General features: G+C 39.2%; 1 protein-coding gene across 1 annotated transcript in view; it reads left to right on the top strand.

Moving 5' to 3' along the window:
- Positions 1 to 6,250, top strand: part of clmpb (CXADR like membrane protein b) — a 78,248-nt gene extending 71,998 nt beyond the window's left edge. The window contains exons 6-7 of the mRNA XM_072453562.1: positions 526 to 667; positions 1,592 to 6,250. Coding sequence (XP_072309663.1) covers positions 526 to 667; positions 1,592 to 1,928 — 479 coding nt within the window. The 3' untranslated portion in view covers positions 1,929 to 6,250. The remainder of the gene's footprint in view (positions 1 to 525; positions 668 to 1,591) is intronic.
- The last annotated feature ends 7,211 nt before the right edge of the window (positions 6,251 to 13,461 follow it).

Below are 13,461 nucleotides of genomic sequence, written 5' to 3'. Positions count from 1 at the left end.
GGTTATTGTTTCAAACTCCAGCTGGAAATACATTTATTCTGCTCAGAGTTACGTTTAAACACCAGGGACTGCACCAAACTAGAGAGCAGAGGGGGCAATCAGTGACCACTACTTTTTGTATCGCTGAACACATTTTATGATCGGTGCAGAGCAGTGAATGTGATGTGGAAAGGAGAAGACACATTTGGGGTCGTTCAGTTGGAACTATGGGTCCCCAGGTGTTGAATTAAAGTTGGGATTTTTGCTACTACATATGTTATGCTTAAGTGTCTTTTTATTGGCAAAGTCGAGTTTCAGTGGCAGCAGCTGTTTCCTAAACTACACAATTTAATATCAGTTCAATTTTACCATTCGGAACTTTACAAAATGCATTCATTAAAAGCAAGTATGGATTCTTCTTTGCAGGCCCCCTCATTACCCATCCATCCATCAATCCACCTAAAATGAGTAAATATTACTGTAAACAACTGGATTTCATGGGATCTAAAATGCTGAAAATGTGTGTTTTCTCTCTTTTTTGTACAGATGTTAAAGACATGGGGAAAGTGGCCGGAGCAGTGGTGGGGATATCTCTGGGTGTATTCATTGTTATTTTCATAATTTGGCTTGTCTTTCGGAAAAAGGAGAAAAAGAAGTATGAAGAGGAAGAGACTCCAAATGAAATCAGGTGAGTTTAACCAAATGTCTATTACGACCACACGCAGTGAAAACATCTTATGAAGTTAGAGTTGCAATACATTCAGAACACCATGTTAGATAATTGCATAGTGTATCAGAACAATAACAGCTCTCAGCCGCCATGAGAGGTGGGCTGACTGCACCTGCAGGTGGGTGTCCAGCACCCATGGGAGAGGCTAATCACAAGCCTTTGTTTAAAGTGCAAAGAGACTGACACTGCAGGTTTAACTTCAGAGCCACTTTCTGCCTTTTTTCCTGTAAAACTTCAGAGTCTGAGTGATGTGAGGGATCCTGCTGTTTTCTTCACTCTGAGATGACATCTTGCATCAGCCTTATACTGAGCTAATCACACTAATAAAACAGCATTCTCCAAGTGTGGTGTAGGAGCTGGTAATTACTGATGTAACTTTGAATTATGCAGGATGGGACAGACACAAATGAATAATGTAAATGGGTTAATAATTCACTGAGATGTTCAAAAGGCAGTTGCATCTGGTGTTTTGTTATTGTCAATACAATAAGGACTCTAACAGACATACAATGTAAATTCTAAATGAATTAGAATATCTAAACTGGTCTTAATTCACATGACTTGGTGAGGCAGAAGTTTCTTTTGTGTTCTCAGCCACAACAAAAAACTTTACTTCTCTTCATAACAATTGCATGGGGGAACTGGTGATTTCAGCAGAATTCATTATTTAATGCAAATGCACTCCTGAACGCTGTGTCTGGGTGCCTCATGAATTACATGAGGTCTCTACATATTAGCCCCGTGAGAATTGGGAGACAGAGGACTCCGTGGAAATCCTGCTGCGCTGGCTTGTTTTGAGTGCACCGTGTACTTTCTGTTTTGAATTCCGAATTAATATAAATTGACCCTTCAATGTGTCTTTCTTTGTGTGTCCAACCACAGGGAGGATGCAGAGGCTCCAAAGGCCAAGCTGGTGAAGCCCAACTCACTGTCCTCGTCGCGGTCTGGCAGCTCTCGCTCGGGGGCCTCGTCCACACAGTCCATGGTGCACAACAGTGTCCAGCGTGGTCACCGCCCTCGCCCTCCCGCCGTGGCTGCTCTGAAGGAGAACGGACAGCCCCCGGGCTTCCCTCAGTCGCCCCCAGCCTACACTACAGTGGTTCCACAGAAAACCCCCGAGCCCCCCACCACGCCCAAATACAACTCAAGGAACATGTCCACGCCGACGCCCCCCACCCTCATGGTCCCGGCGCAGACCAAGGCTTTCCAGACTGTTTAAAGAGGAAAGCCACAGCACTCCTGCAGCCAAGACTCCCACCCCTGCTCTATAGCGCCCCCAATGACTCAACTCTTCCATAATAAATGCAACTATGTAAAGGAGGAAGATATTACAACTATAAATTCAGAAGTACTTTTATTGAATGCATAAAGAAAAATATGACTTGCTTGACCCCTACTGAATGACATAGAACAAAATAGAAGAAATTCCATCTCCAGAATGCATCACTGTGTGTCTTGGCTGAAGGCTGAACTTATATCTGAGTTTCTTTTTTTTGCTTTGGGAGACACAGAGTACAATGTTTAACAAGGTGGAAAGCCCCCCTAGTAGAGCTTTATTTATTTATTGAGGCAAAAGCTTAGAGGAAGGAATGGAGAATGAAGAGGGCCGGAAAACATTGTCGGACCAAATTCAGAGTCGGATGCAGATGATTTGTCAACAAAAGAAATGTGGATTGGGTACAGCCTGCTCACAAGAAACCACTTTCTAAGGATCAGATCAACATTGTGAGGACTGTAAACAAAATTGGTTTCTTTAAAAAGTTAGTTTTTAAAGTTTTGCATTATGAGCTAAAAGGCAAGTTTCTCGATGTTATGCCCCGAATGCCCTATGCTGGTAGTAAGTAACATTGGTGAATAATTAATAGTATTAGGTCTATAGGAAGCCAATACTTTAACTATAGAGATTTGCATCTATTAAATCTGCCTGGCTTTGTATTCTAATTTGTATGTCTGCCTGGGACTGGGTGAAAAACCCTGGCAGACTGCTGTCTGTGCATTCATTAATATTAAGAAGTGCCACAATTCTTTAGATGGGTTTGTAATTCCTGCTTTTTATGTTATCTGCTTCATGTATCTGAAGTACTACATTGAAAACCAAAATGATGGTGAATGTCCTTAACCTTGAAGATGGTGGATCCCTATTCATATTCAAATCAGGAGTCAAAATATATGCTATATGTATATGGCTATATGCTACAGGGTTTTGAGTGTGCCTCACATTTCAGTTTCAGAAATGGGTGAGTAAAGATTTTAAAACAATCATACAGGCACATTCTTGTCTCTTCTCATCTTGGGAGATTTGTGTCTCGTCCCACTCTTAACCCAGAAGAAATTCCCTTTTGGAGTTGCTTTGGCTCCATCATTCATATTGTATGTCTATTTTAGTCCAGTTTTAGATCGCTTTTAGGATGCGTTCACACTTGCACAATCACTGCATTAAAATTAGAATTAAACTCGAACATGTACAAAGCCAGGGCTAAACCAGTACTAGCACAGGACCAAATCAAGTCTACATCAGAACTGAACTGGGCTCGAACCGGGACCAAACAAGTGTGAACGCACCCTTAGACTAGAGTCATGGTGGTCCCGGTGGTATTTGAAGAAGCCAGATATTTTACAGAACCACTGCAAAAGCTGATTCATGTTACACTTCACCTGTCCATAATCACTAGTCATAATGTTATGCCTGATTGGTGTTGATGGGGTTCATAAAAGATAATTGTCAGGACTCTCCCCACAATGGCACTGCATTACTGCCTCGCTTGGTTGGTCTGGCCGTTCTATCAGTGCTTCTCCTACACCCCGAGTCCTAGTTTGATTGAGACTATAGCTGAAAACAGGGCAAGTTGCCTCTAGTGTGCCTTTGATGATTTCTTTTCTTTGTCCTCATCTTCAGCGCACCATGTGGTTAGGTCTTGGTTGAAGTCCAGCTTTAAGGGTCATATATAGCTTGCAGTCTGAGCCTCCAGCCAAGGGAACGCCAATTATCCGCAGGGGAAAGCAATCTTGTGCCAGACCTTAGTATATAAACTGTCCATTGTGTAATCAGACTTGTTTTATATTGTAAATACAAATAGATATATACGCACATGATGTCATATGAAACAGGGGAATGTAAGGGGAAATAAGAGAAACTCCTTACAAGAACTCAAATGAGAAATGCAAACGTCATGACCCCTGCATACACACTCACCGGCCACATTATTAGGTACAAGGGTATATAATACTTCTCCATCATATTACCAAATTACATGCCTGAAATTCTGTTCATTTAGATCATTAGCATTTGAAGACAAACATCCGATTGGCTTGAACTGTGTGTTTCACAAATATTTACCAAGAAGGACAACAAACAGACATGGGTAGAAGACAACAGTGTCTGAAATAATGACTCAATTGATCTAATGGTTTTCAATGAACAAGATTGACAGCTAAATGCGTTGAGTTGCTGTCATGTCATTTCCTGCTTAGATATTTGCTGTATCCAGTAAAGTGGCCTGGATTTTTGACATAATCACACAATATATACACAGTGACACACACAAAATACTACTTGAGCAACATATCTTTGCAGTCGCTTTCTGATTTGGTTGTTCCCCTGAGAATCCATTTAGGTTTTTGTTCTTTTTTGGCCTTTCCTCAGGAGACAGCAATACAGTAGGTCAAAAAAAAACATTTGATCGGGTCACTGATAAGTAACCTTGACTAGTCCACTAGAATTCAATTATAATTTTTAAGGATTAACTTTAGTTTCTTAAGCTCCAGACTTAGCTCCCTGCACACAATGCACCTCCGCTATTTTCTCTCAGGAAAAAAACAACAACAAATCCATTGCTCATTTGATGAAATAGTGAATACGATTCATTAGTCTAATCCGTTTTGATATGAATCCAAGACAGCCGATGACGTTTGTGTGTGTGCTTGGAGAGTACGTGCAAGTCTATGGGGGTGTTTGCCTTTAGGCGACACCCACTCTCTTCTGTCAGCCATGCAGCGGTGGAGAAGGATCCAGTCAGGCAACGTAACCTTTATCCGCGTTGATATGACTGCAGACTGATTCGTGCTCATTTAAACCCATTTTAGAAACAGCGAATAGTTTCTTGTTCCTTGTTTTTTTTTCCTTTTTATCCAAGGACAAAGCAAGTCCGTAATTCCTGTTTATTGTCAGCACTGGAGGGCATTGTGGCTTTCTTTACTTCTCAACTACAATACGGCAGATGTTGATGCGCACTTAGGAGCATCTTCATATGGCACATTTACATGCATTTAGGCATGCAATTCACAGTATAAAAAAAAGTCCTTTTCTTCAGCTATTTACAAATCAATGTGATGGATTGAATGTCTGCGGGTGTTACAGCTGATGGATGCAGCCGGGGAAACGCAGCACAGAATAGGACACTAGCCAGCATTGCTTTATACCTGGGGGATTTAAGCACATACACACAAACACAACACACATTTGTAGATATACAGCTAATATAAAACCTGCTGTTTCTGAAATACAGCTATGCATCTTTAAAATCGTGGACAGCTTATGCTTCAAGACTGTTTTTATTATGGAAGTGAAGTGGAGCAAATCAGAGGAGAACGAAAAACAACAAAATTGTTAAGAGAGCCAGAATAGCGTAAGCTCGCGCCATCGACATGAAAAGCATGGATGGAGGTGAATGGGATGCGAAGTCTTCCAGCTGTAAAATTCCACCCCGATTTGTTGCTTTTTTATTTCATTTCCACAATTTGCAAGAAGTCTCAGATGGCAGATTCCCCGTTGTATTAGTTCTGTATTGCTCCAGTCCTAAATGCGCAAATTATCGCCTAAATATATGACTTAGAGTTGATATCATTCAGAAAGAAGGGATCAGCACATTTTACCTTGACTGTACCCATCAACACAATATATTATCGGCACTTACATGTAGTCAGAATATACCCATTTGCTGTCATCCGCGTTATATGATAGAGGTATAAATTACATGTAGCGTTTTTATGTTAAGAAATGTATGTTGATTTTGAAATGCTAAGCAGGGCACATGGAGATTTTGTGGAATGTTTAAAAAATGTAGTGACTGAAAATTGGTTTGGGTTCTGAGATAGCAAAGGTATCCGCATGTCTTTGATTGAGACCAAGCAGATGATCGGGAATGCTTTGCTTTGGTGTAACATAAGCTTCAGTTTAAGAAAAAAATACATAAAAAATCTACAATTGTAAATATAATCACAGAAAGTTTTATTTTTTCGTCTCATATTCATGTACTTTGCACTTTTTGTGTGCTCTGCTCGTCGCCGGCCCGTTGTGTGGGACTCGGGTGGTGAGCTGCAGTTTTGTGGATGTCAGGGACAGCAAACATGAAAGGGAAATGTATCAGACACTTTTCATTCATGCTCATCTATTTTTCTTCAGTGCTTTGGATTCTCAGCTTGTTTTTTTGTCTGTTTGAGAAATACAATCCATGTAAATATCACACAAGTAAAAAAATGTATATTTTTACGACTTCTAAGTTACTACTATTTCATTTGCAAATAAACTATACAATGACAACACATCTGATCTTATGTTCATGCTTTTTTTTAATGTATCTGGACTTACTTCACCTGAACACATATGGTAGCCCTGAAGGGACACTTGGTTATATTATAAGGGAGTGTCTAAATGCCTTGTAAGTTGTATTTACTTCCATATATTTTACTATTAAATGATGGGGTAAAATAATCAGGTAAACAACAAATATGAGCAAAAAGACAAGCAAAAAAAAGACCTTTCTTAGTGTGACACCGCCCCATTCCACTGGTCCTTGAAAGAAATACAATCTTTTGTACTCATTCTATCAACAACAACAAAACAAGGGTGGATACCTCTGTTCTAAATTAAGCCTAAAAGTGCAAAAAAAGAATACACATTTCCTCTCAATGTGACATATTTCTTATATATACAGAAACATTAAAGAACTTTTAAAATACATCAGTGTCCACCCCGTGCACCATATTTAAGACCCAAAGTGAATCAGTTGTAGGTTCAAAGAAATGGACATGTCATGGACTGTAGACACATAGTATAGTTATTTAAACATTGAGGTTTAAGTATGTCAGTGTAATCCCTCATTCGTCCAGGCGTGTTCCATAGTAGAAAAAGCTCAATAAAAGAATTTAGATCGAGAACTCCGATATATCGGAGTTCTCGATCTAAATTCTTTTATTGACAATGACTCTTGGATGAGAGTCGAAACGTCTATTTTTTCAAACTGAGTCCAGATGACTACAACTGAAGCTTTTTCTACTATTGAGGTTTAAGGTTCAATTTACCAGTAGTGCGTAACAGCATTTTGAAGCCATGAGGCGGGATCAGCTCAGGCCAGTCAGATGTTAATCAGGAGCTGGAGCTGCAGCCAGCTAACAATAGGGTTTCTATGGCCCATTACAGAGCTATAAGGTAACAAAAAAGATTAGTTTCAGGTGAGAGTAGGATAAAAAGTTCTCAGACTTGATCCGCAAATTGAGAATGACTTTTTTTTAAACAGAGTCCGGATGACTACAAATTAATCTTTTTCTGCAATAAACATAGCCTATAAAGTACATAATATCAATTGCCTTATGGCCAATAATTATTAAAATGTCGGTTGTGAAAGGAAGGAAGGAAGGAAGAAAGGGTTTAATGGCACTTCAATGATTATCAATGGATTCACATTTCATTAAAATAGATATATATAAACTGTAAGAGTCAAAACACACATATGCAAAAAAGTGAAATGTCAAAAACACAGAAATGCACATCAAAAGCTGTATTTTTGTAAGCTTCTTTTGTCAACCTCCTCATTTCCTACACCTCAATGTGACACTGAAGCTCGAGGCAACAAAGGTCAGAGATATCTATTGACCCGTCCGGCCTCTATTGACTGACACTACTCTACTCCCTCTGAAAAGGCCCTCTCGTGTTGGTGATCTATTGAACTGCACAGATCAAGTGTTTGCATCAACATCACTTAAAGCGGGACCGTGAGAACGCATTACACTTTCAGGAAAAAAGATAAGATAAGTAAATGAAAAACTGTGAAAAGAATACTTCATTCAACTTCAATAGTTGTATGACTGTAAGTGGCTTGTTCAAGTTATATATTTTCATTATAAACATTTTGATTATTATTATAAAAATCAATTAATGAACTACCTTAAATCAAAGTTATATCCATCCACAGTGCACTGTTCTGTAAGTCAAAGATAACCTTTAAATGATCACAAGATTGCAGGGACAAGACAGATTATTGTTTGTGATCCAGATGAGGCCAAACTCATGCCTGACTTCAGATGTGTGCCTAAAGCTCCCCCTGATGGAGATCTATGAGTACATGTCCTGTACATGAGTATAATGCATAAGAACATCGAGTAGGTTCTGGTTGAAAAGGTACCGATAGTTGTTTGTTTTGTAAGTAAAAGTGGGTGCTTTTCCAACATTTCCTTAATCGTTCCTTAATATTACCAGGATACAACTATATGTCTTTGCACGTGTGGCAGAGTGAGTGTTTTGATATTGTTTAAATGGTAAGTTGTCCAACAACGCCACCCCAATTTAAACTGGGGAGAATTAGTAAGGCACGCAGATAAGGATTACTGATGAGACAGAGACAGTTCCATAAAGTACAACATGTTTATTATTTAAATAGATAATGCTAACAATTTAAAAACACATTTTAAAACAAGACAATAATATTTTTAAACAATCTAATCTAAAAGCTGAAATGCTACCACTCAACACCACGCACACCCACTCACACGCACACACACATACACATGAATAAACTCAATAAGACCGTTGGAGGGGGGCTGAGGTTTAGCCGTGGAGGTAAAACAAATGGGGCAGTAACCTAATAAGAAAACGCCAAAACAACAAAACAGTGCACCACAAACCAAAACGCGGGAACCACCACCAGGGGAATCCACCACGGTGTCAGACCATCAGCCCCTATAACACAGAAACATGTATTAAAAGCGGTACATAATTTGAGTCCAGTGTAGGCACGGCAAAGGGATATGCAGGTAGAGCAGCAGAAAAATGTCTATCGCGCACATGCGCGTTAGCGCGACACACCCAGCGTAGAGCTGGTACAGACCACGGGAGAGCACAATCGGGCAGCGTGGGGGCACAATCAAGCGCCGGCCTGCACCGTCAGTCCGACCAGGAGGATGTTAGTCTGCGCAAAGCGGGTTCCTCCGAGCACAGTGGCAGCAGCAAAGCGGCAGCGCGGCCAAGCAGCGACAAAGCGGAACGGCAGCTCTTACATACACAGGAGGAATCAAACACTAAAGTTGGTTGTTAACACTAGTTTGCCACTGACCCAGGCATACTTACTCTTCGGAGCGCGACTTAGAGCTCCGATGAGGGAGAGGCGAGAGCGAACAGCTGCGTCAAAGCCTATAAAACAGGAGAGCCTAAGCGCGTCAGACGATCGCGGATCTTAAAATGAGGGGCGCTTACCTAAGCTTGCGGTAGTGAGTGACCAGCATCTGTGGTTACAGGTGACTGTCCGTGCTAACAAAAAGGAGTCTAAGATTAAAAGACAGTCCACAAAATTTAGGAGGGAGACAGAGCTCCGCTTACCTGCCGTGAGGCGCTGGAGGAACGCGGAAGTGTGACGCCGGTGGGCGGGCACAATGCGAGAGGCCAGAGAGAGCATAACAATCAGGGGGGCATTTTTATGAATGGCGACCGGCATGAATGGCCAATGAGAACGCGGGCTCAGATCTAAGGGCGGCCCAAAATGCGATATGGCCACACACGCACAGTAACTATATTTAAGAAAATCTTATAGGCTTCTCCAGTATCTACATCTACGTCTGCTGGTAAATACGACGAGTATAAGGGCCAACCCCCCCTCCCAAAAAAACAAAAAACAAATGCGGGGCACTATGGGAATAAAGTCATTAACTGCATGGGGGAACTGATAGTTTGTGACGTTTAAAAGGCCCGCATTATAAAGATTGACATCTATTGTGGGCTTTTGTATTAACTTTTAATCCAATCCAAGTCAAGCACCATTTGCGTCCTGGCGGTGGTGCTGAAAGTGAAACGCGTATCGGACACAGGGATTTATTCTCTTTAAATAATGAGTTTATTCTCATTAATTAATGACTTTTTTCTCGTTATTTGATTACTTTTTTCTCATTCATTAATTTGTTTTTTTCTCATTCATTACATACTTTTTTCTCGTTATTTAATGACTTTTTCTCGTTAATTAATGAGTTGTTTTTTTGTTTTGTTTTTTTGTTGTTTTTTTTTGGGGGGGGGGTCGCTCTTATACTCCGTCGTAGGTAAAATACTCAATAAGAGTTAATTAAAATGGAGGGGAACATATTTCTTAATTTGATTCCAAAACTCTATGGGCAGCTCTGAATACAATGCATAATAACTATATCTTTATCTTTTGCACATCTGTAACACGAGTCAGAATTCAAGAAGAACATCAACCTTTTTCATTTTCACAGGTTATGTATTCTCTCATTAACAATTTGTACTGAAGTAGAAGAGAAGTATTTTTTCTTTTTTATATTATTGACATTGCATATGCATTGGACAAACCAAATACATTATTTTAGTTTTAGTGCAAGTTCTTAGCACATGTCCATAGAAACATAATAATCACATACACTGCCTGACCAAAAAAATGCCACCACCTATTTAATTAAGTAACTTGGATAATTGCTGCATGTGTGATTGTCAACACTTCTCCTTTCTGAAACAACCATTTGGAAATACAAATCCTGTTGTCATGGGAAAAGATTTCAGTTTGTTCTTCCATTGCAGGAGCTCATTGAAACACCACAGCGAACACATGCTGGGGTTAGGGTTAGAGCGTGTTACCTTGTTTTTCTTCTATTGATTTATGCAATTTTTTTTATTGGTTTAAATGAATAGGTGATCGTTCTTTCTCCGAACATATGAGACATGAGATGTTGTTGAGCTGTTCCCTGATTCCATAGTTACGGATACGTGCCACTGTTGCCACTGTCAGCTTCACATTACACAGCTCAATGGAAGACTGTGGGCGTTATGTCTAATAATGTACATTCAACGCAAGCTTCGGGATTGAAAATGGAAAAAGGCAATTTATGATAGTGGCATGAAATATGTCCAAACTCCCATGGTATCTCTTCAACCCAGGGCTATAGTGGAAGTGGCTGTTACAATATTTATAAAACAGTTTATGTTATACTGTAAAAACTGACTATGATCACAGAAAATGTATGAATGAACGCAAAAATGCGACAGTATGAATAAAATATAATGCCAGTGCAAGAGTACATACTATATTTAATCGTCTGTTCTTTCAGAGTTATAAATGCCATGGAGGCTTTTGTCTTTTGTCCAAAATGCGGATCTTTTCTAAATGTTTTGACTGGGTAGTGTGTTGTTAAGTTGTCAGGAATGATTAAAGAGAAGATATGGAGCTAATAGAAGATTAATAAAATGCCCTGGTAAAAGGTGCACTATGTAGCTTTTAGGATCCGCCACATGCTTGTCTCCAGGAGAGGTTATTGCTTTGTCTCACTGTTAGACCTAAAACTAATCTATCTTGCATTTAATCAATTACAATTACAAAAATATATATAAAACACTACACTGTCCACCTTTAATAATACCATATATATAGGTCAGGGGTGTCCCAACTATGGCTCAGGGGTTAAATGCAGCCCTCAGACCATGGCCCAAATAACCAAAAGAGCATTATTTTTTAGACCAAATTTGGAAAAATCCTGTAAAAATAAATAAACAAAATAACAAACAATTTGATGTGATACAGACCTTCCGTGAATGTTCCAAACCCTATTTAAGATGTGGTGGCTCAGTCAAACCCATATCAAATTGTTACACGTTATTGTCTGTGGTCTGTGACTCTCTGCTTCGTGTACGTTTCAATACGTGGCCCTCAGTGAAAAAAATGTGGACACCCAAATTCATCAAAATTACGAGATTTAAACCAGCGTGTCATTCCCAGCAGAAGTAAGAAAGAGACATAAGTCAAGGTCTTCCCGTAATGCTTTAACCATTTCAGGTGCTGCATCAGTGTGAAATGTCAGAATGACCTGACTGTGGTTAACTATAGTATTCCGTTACTCACTTTTGCACCGCATGAAAAAGGAAACACACACAAATGCAATCTGTGACATTTTATAAAAGTTGCAAAAGTGTCAAACTCATCTTATTTTGTCTTCTGAGGTTCATGGATTGGCAGTGGAAAAGAAGAATGAAGAATCACGAGAGACGCTCACTGCTGATTCACCAGTGGACAAGCAGAGAGGACATGACACATGAGGGGGCTGGATCCATCCCTAAACTGTCAAAAAACTGATGACATGTCAAAGTGTCCCTCAAATGTGGAATCATGACTCCGCAAACTTATTGTATTCATGAATAGACTTTTTGTCAGTTGAGGATAACGAAAAAATAAAAGCTATAAATCAAATGTGGGTTGTAATTGGGAATCAACAATTCAGTCCAATAAACCAGTCCAATGAGTCCAATATTATTATGAGCTTTAAAGAATGCCAAGATGAATTAATTAATTGATTTTCATGATAGATGTCCTCCAAAGGGTAAACCTGTAAGTATCTGTGTAACATTATATTTCACTCAGAAGGTTTGATTTCATTAAGCAGCATTAGACATTGACATTTGACATTGTGAATAACACTAACTGTTTGGTCAACATTTAAAAGGTAAAGGTACCAGGACAATACAGAAAGCAAAGTTGAGATGAATTCATTTTAAGTATTGATGTCCGGTGGGTCCACAGTAGATCACCACATATGAATGATTTAAATGTTTTTTGTTTTTCATTTATATCAATAGTGATTTAGACTGTATGGACATTGTGATTCTGTTTTCTCAATTTATATACGAATGAATATAGGAATAGCTACAGAAAAATATAATGTAACTCAGCATTATATAGTTTGGTCATGGTGTCAATGATTGTGATGAAAAGCATTATATTTATTTTCACAATATGAATATATATTAAAACCATTTGATGTGACTTGCTGACAGCAAACATTGATTTTAGGGAGAAAAAATACATATATTTTGCGCATTGATTGCTTGACAGTTGCTGTATTGCACGATTCTATCTACTGTATTTCTTTCTACCACAATGCTTGACAAATGTGTTGTGTGAAAGACTGTAATGAGGCCTCAGTCAAAGCCGAGACAGAGAAATGAGGCCACTCCCGAGCTCCAGCAGAGGGGTACATCTCTGCTTTTATCCCGGAAAATCTGCACCAGCGCTCACTGATAATCCACAAACCGTGCACAGATCAGTAAAACGGAGGGGGAGAATCTTTTCAACATGGCACAGAGCTGTTTCTATTCTGGGATCCTTCTATTTTGGTGATTGTTGATGCGTTGTAGTGATGTAAGCGAATAGGAACATTTCATGGTTCCGAGAAAAAAGAAATTATGGTAAACATGATACTACTAAAAACTTAATTCAATAAATAAGCAGGGTTACAAACTAACAAAAGAGAAAAATGTATTCATATGTTTTATTGTATTCTTTTCCATTCTTTTCCATAATAATTAAACTTACTGCATAAGTAACTCACTGAAAGAAAGTGAGATAGAAACTCTGGGTATTTATTTATCAATTAGCCTTTATTTAAAACCCCATTGAGATCAAAATTGACCTGGGCTAAAGTAAAAAAATAACTGCTGTGCCAATTGCCCCGCACAATGTTACTTTGTTACTTCTGGCGGCAGTGAAGAA

Source organism: Eucyclogobius newberryi, unplaced genomic scaffold (assembly GCF_026437365.1).
Source record: "Eucyclogobius newberryi isolate DKJ021-1_F unplaced genomic scaffold, fEucNew1.0.hap1 SCAF_10, whole genome shotgun sequence".
Lineage (NCBI taxonomy): Eukaryota > Metazoa > Chordata > Actinopteri > Gobiiformes > Gobiidae > Eucyclogobius > Eucyclogobius newberryi.
This window is presented reverse-complemented; position numbering and strand designations above follow the sequence as displayed.